This window comes from Centroberyx gerrardi, chromosome 1, assembly GCF_048128805.1.
Source record: "Centroberyx gerrardi isolate f3 chromosome 1, fCenGer3.hap1.cur.20231027, whole genome shotgun sequence".
In the NCBI taxonomy this organism is placed as follows: Eukaryota; Metazoa; Chordata; class Actinopteri; order Beryciformes; family Berycidae; genus Centroberyx; species Centroberyx gerrardi.
Window position 1 is genome coordinate 11825291 of NC_135997.1, and position 22873 is coordinate 11848163.

Sequence of the window (22873 nt, forward strand, 5' to 3'; positions counted from 1 at the left end):
CATGAGAAAAGTGGAACGTATTCTCACACCTCACTTGCAGTGAGAAATGGACAATGTTCTGCTTCTGTGCAAGGTTGTAATTCACTTCACATTTAATGAGACACACATATTTTGGTACTGTAAATAAATGTATAAGACAGAGAGATAGAGCTAAAACACACTTAAGATCCATTTTTTATATAAAAAAAGCAAAATGTAAAACAATCGGGCGCAGTAAGGGGGTGATGCCACACCCCCCGCATCCCACTTTCTATGCTGTTGGTTTGTTCACTTTCTTTCATAAAGCCAATAGCATTTATTGATTTTTTTCAGTTCAGCCACTTGTGCACATAGATGTAGATGTTGTTATGTGATGAACCCTGCTGCAAGTGCGTGAGCACACCAGTAGCCCAACAGATCATTTCTGATTTTTCTTACTATAAATTTTGTTTTACACAGATTTGTTTTTTTCTTGTAGGTTGTTTTAAATAAATGCCTTAATGTAATTTCATCACAGAAAATAGTGGCAGTTATACTTCACATTGCTCATGATATACAGTAATCTTCCCTTTATTCAGCTTAAAGACATACAAATTATATTTTGCCCTCAAATGTAAAACATAGCATAATGCCACAAGAACCACTCTGAAAACTACAATAACATTGAAAATACATATGAAATATGGATTGGATACATTCATTTAATTTCAACTAGTGTCTCCCAATGTACCATCCAGTGTCCTGAGTCTGTTGACTACTAACTGCTCAAGAGTAAATCGTATTGGCTCTTTATCCTTCAGTTAGTGTTAGCATTATAATCAGATCAATTATAATATTGTACAATTACTGTAATAAGGCAATGACCCATGGGTTTGATCCAGTGGAGAAAAGTCCCTAAATGAATTTAGCCGAAATTGAATTTTGCTCCAGCCATCGTGTCATGTTACCTGATAGTTTCATCATAATGATTATGCTTTTGCAAATGGAATATGTTTCAAAAAAACTCAGCTGAAGAACTAATTGCAAAGTTGTATTGTTAAAGAAGATATGATTCCTTCATCTACCCACTTTCTTATTTTACTGTTATCATGTGGATGATGTCATTTCTCTTTTAAATGTCACTCACATGCTTAACTTTTGGATGGGAAATAAGCCTTTTGGCTTTTTTTTAGTGTATCACAACTCGAAACACAACTGCAATTTTTATACACATTACACATGTAAACAAACCTTTGAGCCTCAGAATACATATAACAGTCCTGTTTAGCAGTTACATTCAGAGGAGAAAAAATAGCTTCAATCCATTAAACCACTCATTAAACAAAGCCAGTAGTCGGGTGACAGTGCTTCAACAGAGGGTACAACACTGTAATTACAGACTAGGTCTCTAAGCACAAAAATGAATCATGAAAAATTATCCTCACACTGATTACACTGCGAGAAACGTCTGACTTAGAGCTTGAATCCGGCCCACAAATTCAAGCCTGGACTGACCTGAGCCTGGATTGGTCCGGCCCGAGCTCAACTGAGAACTAGCAGATAGTGACAGGCTTGGGCCCTCAAAATGTGCGGGACATTAGCAGTATTTTGAGGACCTGAGCCTGTCACCATCTGCCCTGACCGCTGACACACAGGCTGAAATCATAAAGCCTTAGCTTAATGGACTTAACTGGAGTAAAACTACCAACATACTCGCAGCTGTTGTGAGAATAAATTATTGCTGTATTAAATTTAAGGTATAATTGCAGTGGAGCTCGAGTGTGCGTTTGTCAAGTCTGTAAGCAGAGTGATGTCAGAGCCCGAACCTGACCGAACCCACAGGCTCAGGCTGGGTCCCATCGGGCTCGGGTATAGATTACAAACTCTAGACTAGCCTCCCTCCCCAATATAAGCCAGATCCGTCCACCATGTAGACTGTCCAATCACAGTTTTGGAGGCTGACCCAAGGGCGGCAACGTATGCGAAACGTGATGCAGCAGATGAGTATGGCAGCAGTTAATTCAGAATTCGAGGGCATAAATGCATCCAAAGAAGTACAAATAACTACACTGAAGGCATATCTTGGAGGAGACATATTTTCGCTTTTCTTCCTACTGGATTCGGCAAGAGATTGATCTATCAGCTAGCTTGGCTGGTGGTGAAACCAAATGCACAGAGGCAAAACCTAATACTCATTGTTAACTCGGGAAACCAAACCAAAACTGGGTATCACAGCGATGCAGTTTGGTATTAATGACTCAGATCATCCATGGAAGTTGCCAGATTTGTTTCAGTAGCCTGGAATCTTTGTTGCTGAATGATAAATGGTAGAACATACGCTCATCTACACTGTATTAAGAAAATCTGATTGGGACAATACGTAACATTGTCTACCAGCTAACCTAGAGTCGCATTGTGTTTACATAATATGACTCGATATTCTGATTGGACTGAACATTTAAATAATGCAAGGCGGCAACGCCCCCTGAGTGAAATCACTATCAGGGAGAGGGAGGCCAGACATTTCTCGCAGTGCGATCAACTTGCCAGACTCGTCTCACTTGTAAGGCCATCAAAAAATGACTTGACCTCAGAAACTGAACAATGACAGAGAAAACAAACACACCTGTATCAAGTCTAAACTAACCTCATCACCAGACATTTATTTAATTGTTATTAATGCACTGTAGCCTCTTTACTCAAGACACAAAATATATGTGCTGGAAGAGTGGCCCTTTGAACGTTGTCTAAGCCTGCTGCAAACTCCCAGATCACAATTAATCCATAATGCATTTGTGTTGTTGCAAACTGTGTGCACAGTTCTGTGCAAGGATCTTGTGGCTCAAACGTACTGAGATTAAATTGATTAGATGTGGTTATCGATTGTAGTATTCCAACAGTTTTTGTTGCTCCTCTGATTCACTGACAAAATGATTTCATCACAAAAACTTTATGGAGAGCAAGCAAAAAACTGGGCGAAACAACATTCTTTTTCATTTACACATATTATCAGCGCATAAGTAGAAAAAAATGCAAAGCATGTGACACTTTCATTGCAACAAAATGCATCAGCAATAACAATGCAGCGGTAATGGATTCTCTCATTTGAAATAAGTGAACTTCCATCGGAGTGTAACTCATGCAGCAAATTAGGTGTGATCCTGGCCTAATGTTCTTTGCCGATTTGACCCCATTTTGACCCCTTTTGATGCCCCAGTGCAACATGGTGTTTACACTACAAATTGTGCACTTAAGTATTTCTGGTCTTGTTTGTGTATCTAGTTCATGTTGTGATATCTTGAATACTTTCACTACTCAGAAAGAAGTTCCATGATGTTAGGATGGAGAGGCAAATCTATGTTGGGCTTCATTAACATAAATGCTTAAAGTCAGCTACCTTTAATGATGTGACCATTAGGAAGCATGCAGTAGTGACAATTTGTTAAGAGTTGGCTAACTAACATGGGCTTAGCTAACATTTGTGACTAGATTGGTAGCTGAATTGCCAGTAAGACACATATGTGCAACTAGCAATGCCACAATGTACTTTAGTCACATGTTCTAGCTCCTCATGTTATCTGAGACTCAAAGGATAAAAATTAGTGAGGAGTGGCGCAAAGCTCTGAGTACATGTTCATGTATATTTTCTCATGACTCATTCATAATTCCCCACTTGATGCTACTTGATGATCTAATAATGAGTGATAAAAGATTGTGACAGAATAAATATCAACAAATCTAGAGCTCATGAATGCTGATCTGAGATAAAACACCCAAGAGTAAATGCAACAAAGTATTATAACACGGGCACTTAGAACACAGGATACATTACAATGTTTGTAATAAACAATGCTATAATAAGGCATGTATACAATAATATACCTCACAAATAGTGCTGCCAGTGAAACAATAAAATGTATCATTTGTGCAGTCAAATGATATTGAGAGTCTGCATTGTGCTACTGAAGTCAAATAAAGTCAAACACACAATGATACAAAGTAGAGGTTATCTATTTCATCACTTTCAAACTTAGTTCTATACCAAAACTCTAGGGCAAAGCTACTGTTCCTCTTGTCTTTTTAGTTAATTATATTGATAAAAGCCACCTTTGCTGCGGGCACCTTTGTGTTCCCAGATCTGACACAGAGTTCAGTGCAGAGAGACATTGGGGAACTCAATTAGGAAGGCTTAGAAAATCAAAGCGATTTCCTCCTATGGACGACATTCACACCCGTTGCATAGCAAAGAACAAATTGGCTGCACACACCATTACATTACTGTGGCCCCATGTCACAGGATAAGCAGCTTTGTCTCAACCTGGCTGTTGGAGTGCCTCTCCCCAGGAAAGCTTCCATGCAAAGGTTTGTCAGACTAACCCATCTTGCAGAGCTTTTCCTCGGCCTGAGTGAGGATGCTGAGGTTCTCAGTCGAAAGAGCATGAATCAGTAGAAACAGCATGTCGCCTGTATATGTATGTAGCACGAGGTCACATGATGAGAAAACTCTAGTAAGGCCAAGAGCCCATGCCACAGGGCGATGAGATTTTAAAATTACATTTCTCCAACACTGTAAATGCAATCTCCATAAAGTAGTTCCATGGCTTTTGCCTTTAAACACATGCCACAAGTATGAAAAAATTGACTTGGAAAATCTGTACTGGCAATTCTGACATTTTTCTCCATATACAATCCCCCCATCTGCACCAGAACAAAGGGCTACAGGGTATTGGTACCCAAGTGTGAACGTCTTTTCTTTTCCTCTTCTAGCACACTATTACAGTGTAATGGCCATTGGATCTATTCATTGAGAAAATTAGCACAATCAAAACTCTGCCTACACTATATATAGACAAATAACTATATATTATTTGCCTGAGAATAAAGCAATGGGCAACTGCTTGCAAATTGAACTGATTTACTTGTGATTTGCTCATAAAAACATCTGAAGCTGTGTATGAGTGTGGGTTGAAAGAATAAAATGACAGAGGAAAACGTCACATAAACGCATTCCACATACAGTATTCTATGAGGGATTTAGTGAACTGAGCCTCTTATAATTGATAACATTTAGTTAATTTTAACATTACCAGTTATTGCCTATTGTGTTTTGTCGTCTTTTGCACTCTTGATTTTACACCATTTGGTTTCATAACATTTAGTCAATAGGGCTGCAGTGGCCTGATGGCTCTGCATGTTTCTTGGCCACAGAACAGGATTATAAAGCCTGGCCCTTTCCTGGGGAGTGAATTGTGGTTCAGTATTAAGAAGTCTATGAATACAAATAAGAAAAATAAGAAACAAATATTTTTGACCATCCACAAAAAAATGCTTTTGTACTAAAAAAGTCCAACAGGTTTTGAAAAGAACAAACTTGAAACAAATATATATTATATATACATATTTTCAGAAGCAAAAATGACATACACATTGTTGAATCTGCATTTGTGAATCAGATTACATTTGCATTAATTTGTGGATCATTTTGCTTGTGTAGGTAAACCAAATGCACAAGGGCCTCCCCCAATACTGCCAACAGTGCCGCCCCACTCTTGCCAACCACAAGTGGTGTGGCACTGTGCCTTGCTCATCTCCTCAGCCAATGATCAAGCCTTATCCTCCCAAATTGAGTCACACATCTCCCACAAGAGTCACACATCTCAGTGGTAGTTAACTTTTTTTTTTTTTCCAAATAGATAGCCACAAATATTTGTTTAATGTTAGTGAATGAATTGTGTTGGGAACTTCACACCAACTTGATAAAAGAAGCTTGTAACTCATTATCAATGAGATTAGGGTCATGGATTAATTTTTGATCCTTGGCCACACTGAGCATTCGTAGTTTCATGGCTCTATCTTAAAACACTTAAATATCTTGGTGGATAGACACACACACACACACACACACACACACACACACATACACAAACAGACAAGCCAACCACAATCCATTGATGTGGATGTGGGATGTGAAAATCTATTAAAAGTTTACTTAGGAGATAGTGGTTAACTTGCCCACCGACTGGAGCCACACATATGTCCCACATTGGCATAGGATCAAATAACAGAGCTTTCTCCGTCACAATAAAAATCCTACATTGGTCCTGAAAAATTCATATGGCTTCTCTTAAGTATCTCATTAATCTGGTTTCGGCATCCATATATTAAATCACAGTGAACCACTTCATAGAGTAAACAGCGAAATTGATTCATGAGAAACGCTATAGTCTTGAGATAAACCATTAGTATTAAGTTAGTAAAAATATTCCAAGCACGGAAAAGAACATGAAGGGGTTTAGTCAGCAAAGCGAGGAAAACCACTGCCTTTCCTTTTAGCGCTCCTGTGATGTCAAATATGCCACACTGCAATTTACATGTTAGGTTTGACATGCCCATTACTTATTGTCACATCGTAAATGAACGCTTCAGTGAAATTTATGCCAACCTCACGGCCATCACATTCAGTCAGTTTTAAGTGATGCGCGGAAATCAAAAGGCGGTGGAACAGTGGAGGTTTAAAAAGGAAGCATATCACTGCCTTTGTAAAGGAGGGGGGGGGTGGGGGTGTGTGGGTGGGGGGGTGCACATTTTTCATCTGTATCAATAGAGAGCAAGATCTCAGCTGTGGCCTGAGTAAACTCAATATCCTGGGGCTAGGATTCTCAGTAAAGTGAATTATAGCACTGTATAGGTTTCAATACCTGACACAAAATTGAAAATGAAAATGAAATAAATATATTAAAAAGAAGAATCAACGTGCGGCACGGCTCTCGGATTCTCCCTCTCGTTGTTTTTTTTTTTTTTTGGAATAGAGGCATGTGGAAAGGGTGTGCCTCGTTCAGCTTCTCCTTGAAACTCACCAGTGGGACAGAGTTAACAGTGTCCAGGCCGCACAGAGCCATCCATCCTGAAGTGCAGAAATGACACTGGGTTGCAGCCTGTGCCAGATGACGGAGGCTGCCACCAGCTCTGAGCTAAAATACTGCTGGACAAACCCCATTTCCTCTGTCCGCAGAGAATTACAGTCTTCCCGACATTCACTTAGGATAACACAGGGACACCAAAACAAAGGTTATTTATTCATGCGCACTTCCAGGAACTGCACGTCTGCTTGGTTTTGAATTTCATTAACAGTGGACATGACGCTGTCATGGAGGTTTCAGCCGCATCACTGGACCGTAGGGGTTAAATCAATTTGTGCCCTGTCCTGCGCAGTGTCCTGCCCTGTGTAATTTAGTGTCTTCTCCTGTGTAATGAGGGTCTTGTAGCATTAGATGGGTACGGTGTCCTGTCCTGTCCTTTGTCCTCTGTCTCCTGTGCATTTCTGTGTCTTGTTCCCTGTAATGTGTATCCTGTAGCATTAAGTGGCTATTGTCTTGCCATGACACATCTGTGTTTGCATTTAGAAAAACCTTTATTGGATTGGTCCCATTATTTACACATTTGGAAGACAAAATGCAGCTCTATGAAAATTTTATAAGGTTATTTTATATTATATAAGGTTGTAAATGAAGCCCAGTCTGTAACCTAGATAGTCTGCAGCTATTTTTTTCTTTTTTTTTTTTTCCAAAATTGCAACATAGCCTGACAGAAAAATGGACCATTGGACAGTCTAAATTCCAATGCCTTTTTACCATTTATCGTATAATTTAGCATAATTTGTTCATAGAATAATTGATTAATCTAATATTGGGCGTCTTGGTTTTACACTCAGAAACATTGCATGATCACCTACATTGTCATTTGATACATAAATGACACAGAAATGGACAGGACAGGACACAGCAGCCACCTAATGGTAGAAAAGTCTCATTATACAGGCCAGGACACTAAATTGCACAAGCCAAGACAGAACACAAGAACATCTAATCTGCTCTTTCACTGGATGACATCTAATTTCTCTACTGGCAAAACTTAGGTCATACACTTAGAAATCCTTATCAATAGGCTTATTTTTAAAATTAAATTTGGCACTGGCCTTGATTCAAAAGGCAGCTTTTCATGTTCTATTTAACATTAAAGCTATGTAGTTTCCATGCCACTTCCAATAAAATGGAAAAGCTGAACAATTTGATTTTGAAAGCAAGATATGTATTGATTTGATTGGCTGGATTTCAGTGGTTATGGTATATTTCTCATACATAAACCTTTATACTTTAAAAGTATTAGATCAACATGATGTGTTCTTAAAAGCAGGCCATTCAATGTGAGTGACCACACTATAAGTAGTTGTAATGATGGAATTTACTTGCAGAAACACTTTGCACTTTGTGACTGCAGTCAACAGGAACTCTGTGCACATTCATATCCAGCTCACTGGAATGGGAACATCTAAAACACGTTCAGTTCAAACCACAGTAGGGATGCTAAAATGTTGAGATAAGCTATCTTGAAAAAAACAGACAGGTTTAGATACTCCTGGTCAAATGATAGAAGAGGTACACTGAAAGAGCAGCTATAAAAAAGTAAATACAGGTCATATAAAAGTCAAACGTTACATTTTGAAAATAGCTTGTCATCAGTGTTTTAAAGCTGGAACAAAACTGGAACAAAAGTTGGAAACAAAAGCTACAAATGAGAAATAGTTTCCATCATTTTTGGCATTTCTAGAACACACAAAGACGGGACTGATTTTGATAGGTCAGGTGGAAGAATAAATGTTAGAAATATCTGGAATGTTTAACACAGTATTGAATTGTAATGTGTAGTGTAGCTGTTACTAACATGCTACTAGAGTATGTTATTGTTAGCTGTTACTACATAGCTTAAATCAATAAATATCAATAACAGTATTATAGGACAGGCATAATTGCTGTGGTAATCAGTAGTAATCAAAGGCACATGCACTGCCAGTAATTTAGTAACAAGTGAGTCATTCTGGCCAATTTTTTAGCTAGTGCTCCACAAAATTGTGTGTAATTGCCTAATTGGGGCCAAATCTGGTCAAAATCCTGCAGTGTGTATCAAGTGTTGCCTCTTTATTCAATTTATTCATAATATCAATTAATAATATTGGCTATTACATCATGCACAAAGGATGATGGGAATTACAAATCAGTCGACAAACTCAAGTACTCTGAAATAGCATAATGGGCTTGTGCATATCATTTAGATTTGCAGTAGCAAAATAGGAATCAGTAGTTATATTGAGGATATTAAGGGTGACCTACCAAAAATTTAAGTGACATACAGTATTATTAAACAAATCTTTTATTTTCTCAAAGCATTAGAATGCTTGTTATGACAAAATGGGTTATTGTAATTCCAGTTCATAACTCTAGAGCAGAACTGGGGCAAGTATAATGAGGACCTTTGAGATCCTGTTTTGATGTTATCATTTGATGTCAGCTATGAATTGTGGGCATCTTCTTTCAACCATCAGAATTTTACTTGTTAAGTACTTCAATGAATGGGAAACATGAATAATTAATGTATAGACTCTGAGTTTGTCATGTCTATGGAAGTTTCAGAGATATTACAGAGAAAGAAAGTTTTACTTTGGGAAAAGAAAAAAAAAATATGCCCATTATCATATTTCTTAATTTTCCTTAAGGATTCAAGTGGCTTTGAATGTGAAGCCTTATCACTCAACATTTCAAAGACCAGAGCCTTTATTGTAAATGTTTTAGAGCAGAATGCTAATTCAGGATGACTGGCCGCCCCCTTTATTATCATTCATTATCAGTTCTATTCATTGTCCCCCAGCTTGAATTTGATGAACCTTGGGTGAATGATGCATCTTGCCATTAACATCCAGCATGAACAAAATTAAAACTAAATTCCATGAACAAAGACCAAGAGCAGTGAAGCGACAACATTGTATTCATTGCCTTAGTGGTAAAAAGGAAAATCGTCTTTGCCTTGTCATTCTAATCCAAAATTAATCTAGTTTATAAGGTCACTGGTAACTTAGCCAAGTAATAAGTTCTAAGTACATTTTGTTTGACAGTTCTATAATGTATTTGGATGTAACCTTATGTTAGGCTTGCTTTAACAACAGAATGGACTAGAGAATCTTCTGCACAGTTCACAGTCACATATGGAAATAAAGCATTTTGTATGGAGAGGTTTTATTTTATGAATGGGCCTGCTCAATAAATCTAAGGCTTACAATTATGTCAAATCATAAGTTTCTGATTACCAAATTAAGGTATTTCTAGGCATCCCTGATAATTGGAAGCTTTGCTCCATTATTCTATTATAGTACATATTCAATTTACAATTAATAGATGATATTTGATTAATTTTTCATGCTCCATTAATCTTCATTTAAAGGGCTGTAGGCTTGAAGTAAATATTTGGGCTTGATATTGCCACGCCCCCTGTGCCAATCAGCAGTGCTCATAAAACTGAAGCTGCACAGAATGGCAGAAAGTTGATGATCATAAGCATTCAACAGCGCAACAACTACATAAAATGTGGACAGAAGCTAGGCTATAATTATTATATTTTTGGTTTAGTGGAGAGCATTTGTGTAAAATTTAAGGGGAACAACTGTCAGTTTGATATGATAGATTTGGATGTTATTCTTGAGGTAATAAGATACAACATGTTGGAAAACAGGCTCACACATCTTTCATCTTCCCCTCATCTGCCTATAATGGGGACGATTCTGAAAAATACCATTCATTGTGAGTTATCACCCTGTGATCTTCCAGCAAAAAAAACAACAACAAACCTTTGTTTTTCCCCTCATCAGTCGATAACAGAAATCTAAGATATGTCAGTGATCATGCATCCATGTGTTATTATAATATGGAAGAAAAAAGTGGTTTTAGATCCACTTCTACTCTTTAATGCATAATAGAATACATGTGCTTGATTGCTTTGATGCTTATTCTTCAAACTGCATCAAATAGTTGAATGGAGCACAGCCCTATGACTTAGTATAATGTCGTGCACAATTTATAATATAAACTTATTTAATTAAAAGCCCAAGAAAAGCCGTGACAGTATGGGTCGTAATCCTAATTTATGAAAATAACTGCTGCATAATGGATTATTGTATGGGCAACTTATTCTGCTTGTCTCCCCCTGACAGCAGGGAACTCTATTCAATTTTTTCCACTAAAACTTATTAAGCCACTAGAAGTTTCATATTTCTGAGGCACTTCACCTTGAATGGAGATAAATAAATATTATAGATAAAGAAGCAATTTGTGGAAAGCAGTAATTGAAATCTTCTCTTTGCCCTGCCTGTTTGCTGGCTTACACAACCCACCAGCAGTTTGTGAATCTGAAGAGAGACCACGGATTAGAGAGAATGGGGCGTTGTGTTGCAGTCAGTCTTGGTTCTGGTCTGCAGTGAATAAAGGATGCTTGATGTGAATGAGGGATACTACAGTACTCGCTAGATATTACGGCTCTGAGCGTACAGTGGAGAAGCGTAGAAGCTCTACTGGGGCAGAATCAAAGAAGTCAGTCAACCAAGGCTGCTGCTCAACCCAGACTTTAGTCAACCAACCACACTCACTAATCTCTTGCCTAAGTCTCACAGGAGCACAGAAAGGCAAGGCATCAACCAAACAGAATCTAATGAGCATCTAACACACAACAAGAACAAGTGACAGAAAGAAAGTGATAGCAAGGGGGGGAACCAGACACAGGTCTCAAATTCTATCTGCTATTTTGTTTGAGGCCTCAAATACTCATGTGTTAACAATAATGTTTAGTATTTTAGACCGTTCACACCAGTGGACCTATGAAGGACATTAAGCTGTGACCTCATTAATCCAACCTTCACTAGAATGGAGGCCATTTGGACATTGGCCATTGGACACTGAAAGGCAGCCAAAACTTCTTAAACCGACCCATTTACAATACCTGAAAATAGTTAAATTAGTTAAAAGGCTTTTAGTATATACTCCCAAATGACTAGGGGCATAAATATGACAGCATCACTGTTATGTTTATGTGTTCATAATAATAGCATTTTGCATTCCCATATATATATATATATATTTTTTTTTTTAAATAATGTCCACTGAGTAAATCATTTGATTCGTGAGAGTTAGAGGTTCATATAAACTTTGTTTAACATTGCTATAGGGTCCCAGTGCAGCGTTGAGTTTTCAGTAAATCGTCTCTAAAGTGTAATTGTCTCTGAAATACTGTCATGTTGATATGAGATATGAGAGAAGACCAGAAATCACAGAGATATAAAAATGACAGCTTTGTGGCAGCGGCAGGGAGACAATTTACCGTACAGTGGATTCAATCCAAACTCATACTTTACTGAGCCATGAGACATCTTTTAACATGGATCATCCACCGCAATTAATCTTTAACAGATGTGATGCATCTCTCTCTCTCTCTCTCTCTCTTTCTCTGCGTCTCTCTCTGTCTCTCTCTTTCTCTCTCTCTCTTTCTGTCTCTCTCTCTCTCACACACACTGTAAATATTTATCCCATTTCTTGTGCTTAATTCAGGTCACCTTAGGGCATCTGCTGGGCTACAACAGAGAACACTAATGCTTCCAGAGACTTATGAAACAAACCTGTTGGGAATCTACCCACTCTGAGGCAAAGTAATGCGGAGTTGCAAGAATGCAAAGTTAGGCTTCAGTTAGTCTGAGTTTCTCTCTCTCTATACGGTGCATCAATTGGACTGGAATATGACCAGGCTCTATGGGAGAAATAAGAAATACTGAGAGACGGGAAAAAGATCCCTGGGCCAGATGATTGGACATTCAGAATACCCAAACCTTAATTCCAGTGTGCAACAGTCACTTATGGCTTCAGGATTACTCAATAATGCATCAAAACCCACAAGCCTCCGGGGGAAGCAGTCAGTAATCAAAAAGTAAGTTAAGGTTTTCATAATAGGGCCCTATAAATAACTGGGGACAGAAATGAGGGCATGTAAAATTGATGAGGGATGATTCAAACCCCACGAGGTGGAGGCAGCTTAACGCTAGGAGGAAGGAATGGGATTGAGTGGCCTGGCAATACTGGCATGTGTAGAAGATTGAGCTGCATAAATGATAGGTGTCACTAGTTGTTACTACTAATGTCTAATGTCTCACTATCATCATCTTACACATTGTTCACAAAGGGTTTTGTCTGAAGGGGTACCGTTAATTTAGAATGAAACTGCAGCCTTGTAACCGTTGATGCCTAGATGCAATGGTTATCAACCTTTTCAAGTTTTATAGCAGGAGGCATGAATTTGTTTTGGTATGATTGTGAATGAACAGTAATGGCTAAAATTTGGACTGATAAAATTGAAGCATTACAATCGTGTAAGCATTGAGCATGTCGTTCCATTTTGCTATACTGCTTGGTTCTTTTAAACTGGTTTTGGACCTCCGTTCTCCTGGAAGTTTCCCACTGTTGGAATTGTCTTCCTCAAAACTTTAGTGTTTTTAATGTCTCTACATCAACTGAAGGTTTACATTGTTCTTAATAGGTATATAGCCAATACCATGATTCTATAGGGTCAATCTGAAAACAAAGCTCTGAATTAAAGACTTTTTATCTGTAACACTATTTTATATCTTTTATATTTTTGTTACATTGTACACATGTGTATAACAAATTGTGCAAGACAACAAAGGCTACATTTTAATCTCCACACAAAGTTTTTTTCTGTTTTCATTTCAGTTTAGTTCATGCTGAAGTTCCAAAAGAAGCATACAGATACTAACACATATATGACTTTCTGAGCTTCAAGATGACATGCTGAATTAATTATCCAAAACAAATCTCCCACACATTCTTTTAGAATTGCAAGCTAAAGACATGGTGTGCAGAAGTTTCTATGCATTTACTGAAGGCTTTTAATTCTTCTCCAGCGTACCTGTCACTAACAACACTCAGGTGCATAAAGGGCATACTGTTTTAAAATCAGCATTTCAAAAATTAAGGGGATAATGAGGCCTAGCAAAGCATAACCTTTTAATTAAGTAATTTATTCAATTATGAATAGAGTAATTTGTGTACTCTTTCATTGTTTTTTTTTATTATTTTTTTTATTTTACCTTTATTTATTCAGGGGAGTTTCACTGAGAGCAATGCTCTCTTTTTCAGGAATGCCCTGATCACATTCACACACACATTCACACCTGGAAGCTGACCAGTACAACCACAGTCTGATCTGCTGGCCACTGAGCAGCTCCACTGGAGCGGTCGGGGTTAAGGGCCTTGCTCAAGGGCACCTCAGTGGTGGTAATGAGGGAGGGGCAAGCGCTGCTTTTCACTTTCCCCACCCAGATTTATCCTGCCGGTCCGGGGGATTGAACCGACGACCTTCCGGTCACAAGCTCGCTTCTCTAACCTTCAGGCCACCACTGCCCCCTATTGTGTGACAATATGTGGAACCCTTTTGTGTTACTGAAGGAAATAGATAATGGTTGTCACATAGTCATAATTGAAAACAATAAAAACAAAAACAAAACAAAAGGAAAGAAAAATAACCCTAACGCAGCTGTGAGCATCGTGGCAAACAGAAATCTAACAATGAAAAATAAAATTATCACCAATAATAGCTCACTACTATTTCAAAATGATATCGACAAACTAATCTTCCCTCTGAAAACCACGTGAAAAACAAGCCAGAGATACAATTAATGCACTGTTCAGGAAAGCATACCGCTTTTTAAGTACAGAAAACAAAACAATTTGGTTGTCAGTTGGCACAAAAAGAAATTGATTTAGACCACATAATTTCCAGTCACTGAAGAAAACTCTCCACAGCTGAATCCTTTCTACTACAATGGCAGCGACATGAGGAGGGGCAGGTAATTCCCCTCAGCTGACTGTCAGCCTGACAGTGAGACAATACGCTGCAGATGGATCACTTAACATACCACTCAGCAGTGGCATCTTTGACAGGGAAAAAAAAAATCCTGACTACATTTGGGCCAGTTGAAACGTTATGATTGAACTTCCATCAGATCTGTTGCTAGAGACTTCTAACGGGGCTGCTGAGGACTGACACTGTCTTAGCTGTCTACCGTTCTATGAATAGAATCTCAGTCTCTCTTATTCCCGTCATTACTTTCCCCGGTGCCAGCATACATCTTTTTCAGTTAATTGGTTAGTTCGTGGTGCAAAACCATGAACAAACCAGTGGCTAAATAGATATCTTCAGCGAAAACAAGTTAGATTTTCTTGTGAACATAACCCAAAGGTATTCCGGTTGCAGATCCGTGTTTTATTTCCCGTTTGTTCACTTGAAATTGGCACAGAAAAAAAAAAATCAGGTTACTAACAGATGTATTTCAGATATGTGCAGTTCCAACAAGGAACCTGGAAAATCCTTCAGTCTCTTGGCAACATCAACACACTGTATCTAGATGCTTGCCCTTCTGGCAAGCATAAAAACAGGTGTAATTACATCTTTTCCCCATGTCCCAATAATCTGATTCAAGATTCATTAATGTCTTTTATTTGGCATTGATGGCCCTGCTTCCCTCCTCGCACCCACGCATACACACACACACATCTGTCTGTGCAGAATTTCAGTCTGATGGGAAAAGCCTCATGGATTTTTGAATTAATTAAGTTAAGGCTGGAACTATTCTTTGTATTTTCTTTGAAGACAAATGTGTTGTTCACTGTCAGGGACAAAAGTTTTAATGATCAAAGTTATCGCACATTTCAACATGAGTGACTTGGGTTGATATGAAGCTATCTGACAAATGAGGCAATCATGCTTGATTTACAGAAAACTAAAAACAATTTTAGATTAGGCAACAGAGTCATTCTGGTAAGGCAGTAATAGGTTATATGCTGACCAACAGTCTCAAAAGTGACAGGAAGGGAAGGTTAGACTACTGTGATGTTACTACCTAACAGAGGTGTAGAGACTTGTTTTTTTTTCTACAATAATTGTCAATGAGTCGTTACACCTGTGCTGTTCAAAGCATGGATGTACGATTTTTGGCACAGTCCACCGAATTCATCGCAGTAATCTTATTGGACTGGCACCGCCATGTTGTTTCAAAGCAACGTCCCATGATGCCTTGCGCTTAGTGTTATAGCAATGTGTTAGGGTTAAAGGTTTTGTTGTTGTTGTTCTAATTTAGGGAGACAAGACGTCCCCATTTTCCAGGGACAGTCCCCGGATTTGGTGCTTTGTCCCCAGCTGGCGCTGTTCCCAGATTCCCCCTCTCTGGACGGCATTTGTTACCAGGAGAGTCTGCTGACTGTCATTTTTACCTCAGGACTACAGGAATTTTATCCTGTCTGGCTGTCTGGATGGGATTAGTACTGCAGGACAATGTTGGTAATGTAATCCAGTGATTTTAACGCAATTTGGGCCACATATATGTTATTACTATTACTATTACATATGTATTACTTTATTTTTCCCACATATATTTCAAAGGGGGCGTATCATTTCTGTCAGATTTCACAATACGCCTGTGCAAAGTATTTATAATTTCTGAATCAAAAAGCAGCGATCCAGACAGCAGCCTACTAGAATTGACAGAGGACCACTTACAATCTGCACAGGATTGAAATCACTGATTCACTCCATAAAAGCTACGTTACCAGACCTCTTCTAGTAATATTAATTGTCAGTAATTTTCTCGACTCCCTCAGTAAAAATTACGGCTGAAATTACCTACCTACTGTACTGTGTGAGTGAACTCTGACGTCCTGGGGTCATTTTATCCCGTCTGGATTGAATTGCGCAATTACCGACTTGCGCACGACATCTGTATTACACACCATATAACTGATGAGCAGCATTACTACTTTAGATTGATTAGATCAAACTGCATTAATCCTCATGGGGAAATTAGGTGGTTGTAGCAGCAAAAGTAGTAATAGGATTGAGCAAAATGGACATGGAAAAATGCAGTAGCCTAGGCTATATAAACATAAAAAGAATTTAAATGATAATCTGTTTATAATCTGTTTTTGTGTGTCTTGCTCTTCCTGATGTTTGTCCTATATCATTCTGTTCTACGGTTAGCTGCTGATCAGCTAGATTTAGCTACACTCATTCTCTGTACAGTCCTTTGAGACATGCTTGTGATAAAGGGCTATATAAATAAATAAACTTGAATTTAAACTTAAATGAAGCAATAAAAGGAAGAGATAGTGCATGTGAATGACACATGTCCTGGATTTGCTCCTAAAAATCTGGTCACCATGTTCTAATTAGACTTTCCAGTATTTCTGTTTGCGCGTATTATAATTCTATGTAGTAGATGACCAACGATTGTTAAATCATTGTTTATACATTGTTTTTTGTGAGAGCTACCGACCTTTCACAGACTATAATCGCAATATACAGGTCAGACTCAATCAGCCCGTTTCTACATGACAGCCATGTGTGACACTTTCCTTCATGACCCTTAAATTACATGCCAGCAGCATGGGTGTGTCTCTGAGTGCTATTCTAGTTAAAATTGAATTGAAATTGAAACTGTCTGAAATGAAATTAAGTTCAAAGGTGGCCAGCAGATTTCTGGATTTTGCACATCACTGACCCTGCAACCATGAGATCAGAGGTATCTAGGGTGTGGTTGGTACCAGAGGCGCCCCCCATAGCATTACTGTGCAAGACATACACTGCCAAACAACCAAAACTGTTCAACATGCCTATTTGAACTGTGGGAGGAATCAAATAATTGAATGAATGATTTAAATTTCATTTACGCCAACTAATATAAATATGATCTTGAATTGGTTCCTAAAACTAGACAAAAGCCTTTTCTGAAATCTAGAATACCAGATCAACAGAACATCTGCTGTACTTTCAGTTTTAGATTGCCAATCAATGTATATTGCCTAAAAGCTCACATCTACTACTGCCTTAAACCATGCACAGAAATGAAGTTACAGCCTTTAGATAAGAAGAAATAATGATATCTAAAAATCTCTAATCCACAATTTTAAAAACGGACTAAACTAAACTAAACTAACTAACTAACTAACTAATAACCAAGGAGCAGAGCTTGACGTTGCCACTTGCCTGCTGGCCTAACACTGTTTTCTCAAAGCCAGTGATCAAAAAAAAATGTTGTTGGTCATGCCATGACAGAATGACTATCTTGTTTGGAAATGCTTTCCTCTTTGCTTGATGGCAAAGAGGAAAGCAGAATGGTGTTAACGTGCTTTGCACTATGCAGCCACGTGAACGCTGCCTTGTTCTGGTGGCTCACGGTGGCTCCATAGAGACAAGCAGTGCAATGCATGACGCACGAATCACTGCTGTGTCAGTCAATCAGAAAAACATACAGTGTGTGTGTGTGTGTGTGTGTGTGTGTGTGTTAGTTAACTAGCTAGAAGTTTCTTAAGTCCCCGTCTGCTAGGGAGGCTATGTGCCAGGGAAAAAAAGAAGTCTGTACCAAAGAGAAAGAGATGGAAAAAGAGCTGCGGGAGAGGGACAGAGAATAAGAAAAGATGAGACAGAGAAAGTTTCAGCCTCACCGCCCACAATGACGGCCGTGGTTAGGGCATGATGTGGCGAAAGGCCAGTTATTTCATAAAATATGCAGAGAATTTCCTGCATATGCAGACAAGAGGGTAAAATTAGTGTAGGGAAAAATGAAAGTTCATTGATAAATTCTATCATGTCTTATGTAACACAATTGGCCCACACATACATTTCTGCCTCTGCTGTAACAAATCTGTTATGATAATGTGCATTTTGACAAGACAGAAATTATTCCCTTTTGGAACCTGACTTATCCATTATGCATCATATTACCATGCGTCATATAAACCTGATTTATATGACACTTTTCAGTGAAATGTAATGATGTCATAAATTAAAAAATATGCATTCAGCTATTATTCTGCATATTTGATAGGCCAATAGAGTGTTGCTGCTATCATGAGTATCAGTCTTTATTCATGATTTCATGATTTGTAGAGAGGCAGAAGGTGGATAGATGTAGCCTCCAGGGTTTACACCCACACCAAAATCGCAGTGGCTATAACTTAGTAATCATAATAATCATAACATGAGCGCCGTCATTATTCAGTTGTTTTTAAAATGTTTGAAATTACAATTTAGACTTGCCTGGATGAGAACACATTATCTCAAAGTGACAGTGTTTGGGCTAGTCACTTTGAAAAACCACTGGCCCAGACGGCCAATGGAAAATTCACCTGCATGTCAACCCCTGCATGTAAAACAGATATAATAAACCCATCTAGCTTACCATCAAACTTTTTATGCCTTGAGACAAATGTAGTCCTCATATTGTGGCTGGTCTCCTCGACCAAGTTCTCAAACTCCAATTTGCTCTGCTGACTGAGTTTGTCCTCCATCTCGAATGTGCAGCAGGTGTATCCCTGAGGACAGACACGCAGGTGTTCACCTAAGGGAGAAAGAGAGAGACAGAGCGCACAGTTTTTACACACATCACCGATAGAGCTCTTCGCTGCCACCGGATTCTGGTTTTCAAAAGGCTGAGCTGAGTCTTTGATCAAAGCTCTCCTGTGATTTTGGTACTCCCATCACCGACGCTATCAAAGCGGGACAGACTGGAACAAATGGGGAAGACTAATATTTGTCAGCAACGTGCTGTCATGTGAAACAGAGTGAAACTTTGTTAAGCCAGTGCATACATAAGGCATCCCATGCAGGATTTTCAATGTCCAATGGATTGCAATAATGGCAACTGAGCTTGCATGGACTGTAATAAACCATAGTAAATGGAATAAAGAGTATACAGAAATAGTACCTCAGTATCTAGATAGTATTGGTATAGCCCACGTTTCTCATAAATAGGATAAAACTTATGAAGGGTATTGTAATAGCCATAATGTGTTTACATCTGCCAACTCAGAGGTAAGAGTAACCCGAATAACATGACAAAAGAATCCAGCATACAGTATCTTTAAGCAAACAAATAAAAAAACAAAAGTTGTTGTGAATAACATATCAGCTGGGATTTGGTTGTAGGTGGTACGCTTTAGGCAGAATCATTATCATTACAGACGAGATGTCAGTCTTAGGCTTATGTCCTCCGGTGCTTACTTACTTTTATATAATACTATTACTATTTTTTTTTTATGGTTGAAAAACTGTGAATTTTTTTACTATAATGCTTTCAGAAATTATTCAACCCCTTGACTTTTGTTGTGGTGTTACAGCCTGAATTCAAAATGAGTTGAATTAAGATTTTTTATTTTTTTTGTCACTGATCTACACTCAATAACCCAGAATGTCAAAGTGGATTTTTTATTTACAATCTTATTAAGACTTGTACACAAATTTAATTGAAAATGAAAAGATGAAATGTTTTGAGTTGCTTTGAATGTCCTTGAGATGTCTCTACAACTTGTTTGGAGTCCACCTGTGTCCAATTAAATTGTTTGGACACAGTTTACAAAGAAGCATACTTGTATATATCAGGTCCCACAGATTGTGAGGAGAAGTGACCAAGAACCCAAGAACCACTAAGACATAACTAAAGCATTCCTTGGCTGCAATGGGAGATCTTGCCAAATGGACAACAGTCAGTGCATCACCTTATAAATCCACTCCTGGAAAAAAAGGGCACATGTAGTCTGCAAAAAAGGCACTTGAACAAATGAGATCACGAGGCCTGATGGTCTGATGAAATGAAAATTGAACTTTTCAGCCGTAATGCAAAGCACTCTGGCAGAGACCGGGCACAGCTCATCACCCATCTAACGCCATCCCTGCTGTGAACATGGTCATGGCAGCACCATGCTGTGGGGCGCTTTTCAGGGGCAGGGAGTGGGAGACTTGTAAGATTCGAGGGAATGAGCCAAATACGGGCACATTCTTGAGGAGAGCTTGCTTCAGAGAGCCCAAGACCTTAGATTGGGATGACTATTTATTTCCCAACAGGAGAATGATACTAACAGTGAAGCTATACCAGAGGGAATGGATCTCGTTGCCATCAGCGTTGCATTGGTATGACGCTCCACCTGCTGCACACAGAGCGGCCTCATAGCATTCTGATTATCCATTGCCCTAATTTCATCAGCTATTCCTGACTAATTATGCATAAATATTAATGATTTAATGCATTCTATGTAAATTGTGATAATTTGGGTAAGAGGTTATATAACATTTAACAATTTAGTTACCACAAAACTGAAAATACTAGACGTATACTGCACTTAGCAATTATAGCTTATATAGTGCCAGCCATAGGGAATTTGAGCTACGCACATCTTGATGCTGGACGATCTCTGGTTGCTGCCAATCGGACGCAATGCAGCCAGTGCAGCAGGGTCAGCTGACTTTAAGCATAGTGTTCCCTCGATGGCTGATGCCCAATGTAAATGCCCGACACCCGATGTAGCTTGGCTGTAAGCATACAGCCAAATCAACACGTAAATGGCTTCAGAGCTAGAATGTGAAAGTCCTCGAGTGGCCCAGCCAGTTCCAAGACTTGAATCCTATTGAGAACCTGTGCCCTGACTTACAATGTCTTCACAGACACTCTTCATCCAACTTGACCGAGCTTGAACAAATCAGCAAGGAACAATAGGAGAAAATCCCAAAATCCACATGGCCAGGTTGACGAAGACATATCTAAGAAGAAGACTCAAACATGTAATCGCTGGCAGGTGCTTCTACAAAGTATTGACACTGGGGGTTGAATACTCATTTAAATGAAACGTTTCTGTATTCCATTTTCAATAAATTTGCAAAAAAATCATGTTTTCACTTTGGCAAAGTCAAAGGGATTGAATTCTTTCTGAAGGCACTGTTACAACTGACAGTGTTGTTTTCTGCATGTTGTAATGGATCTTGTATTTTCTAGTACAATTCAGTTATTATTCATCTTTTCTTTTAGTAATTACAAAATCTTTGAATCTGAGTAAGGCTTAAAGGCAGTGTTTAAATATGAAATATCTATCCTAAAGTGGAATTAATAGCTTACTCCAATCAGCAGTTCAATCAATATTTGTGATGAGTATTTCTTTCCCCAAACCAGCACAACCAAGATTAAAATTATCCATGTCATCAAAAGCTGCTTTCTAGAGTTGCTCCTTTGGACAGTGAATAGGTTGACCTTGTGTAGGCACATTTGTTTGAACTGCCCTTTTTAACATTGACTCTCAAGTGGGCAATTCAGATTGAGCATGAACATTTCCACAGGGACATCCACTCATCTGAAGCAAAAGCCAAAAGTGGCGCAGGGCAATCAGTCTGAATGGTACTTTTATGCTTTAATTTTGCCTAAAGGTCACAAAAAGACACTTCACATTTTATACACTGTGCATGACACTGATTTTAGGTCATCACTGGAGTCATTTTGGGCTTATGTGTTAAGTGGCTTAATGGGTAGAATGTGGCGCTAATACTACTAAGGTTAGGGGTTTGATTCCCACCTGAATCATGAAAAATGGGTACTGTAATTTACTTTGGGTAAAAACATACACTAGATAGATAGATAGATAGATAGATAGATAGATAGATAGATAGATAGTGAGTGTCATCTGATGACACCATAAACAGGATAGAATAGTGAATCTCTTGTTTCTTGCCTTTCTAGAGAACTTTTCATGTTCAGAGTAAATTGTCAAATATTATAGATATAACTCAAGCATTTATTTAAACCCTAACCCTTGCTAATTACAGTAATATGCTTCACCCAACATAACATATTACAATAACTGTCAGACAAAAAACCTGACATACAAAATCTTAACATTTCTCAGTACAGTAAGAAAAGATGAGAACATATCATGGGTCTGCCTGCATCTGCCCTTTCTTAGTTACTATGGTTGCATGTCTTTCCAGCTCATGGTGGTATCACCATCACAACCTCATTTCCCTGTGCTGAAATTGGCCACTGATATATCCTGAAGTTTACTCATTCTCTCCTTATACCAGCCTCACGTTTAATGATGCCAAACCTATTCAAGTAATGTGGCCATTATTAGGGATTCTCAAACTGAGTGATCCCCAATGAGATCTGAGATAAACATCACCGACAGTTTCTTTAGGCAGGTGGTAGCGGTGGGCG

The 22873-nt window shown here is 38.5% G+C and overlaps 1 protein-coding gene across 1 annotated transcript in view; it reads right to left on the bottom strand.

Annotated features, from left to right (window-relative positions):
- gpc6a (glypican 6a) overlaps window positions 1–22873 on the bottom strand; it is a 160391-nt gene that overhangs the window by 105863 nt on the left and 31655 nt on the right. Inside the window, exon 2 of the mRNA XM_078283252.1 lies at window positions 19079–19237. Coding sequence (XP_078139378.1) covers window positions 19079–19237 — 159 coding nt within the window. The remainder of the gene's footprint in view (window positions 1–19078; window positions 19238–22873) is intronic.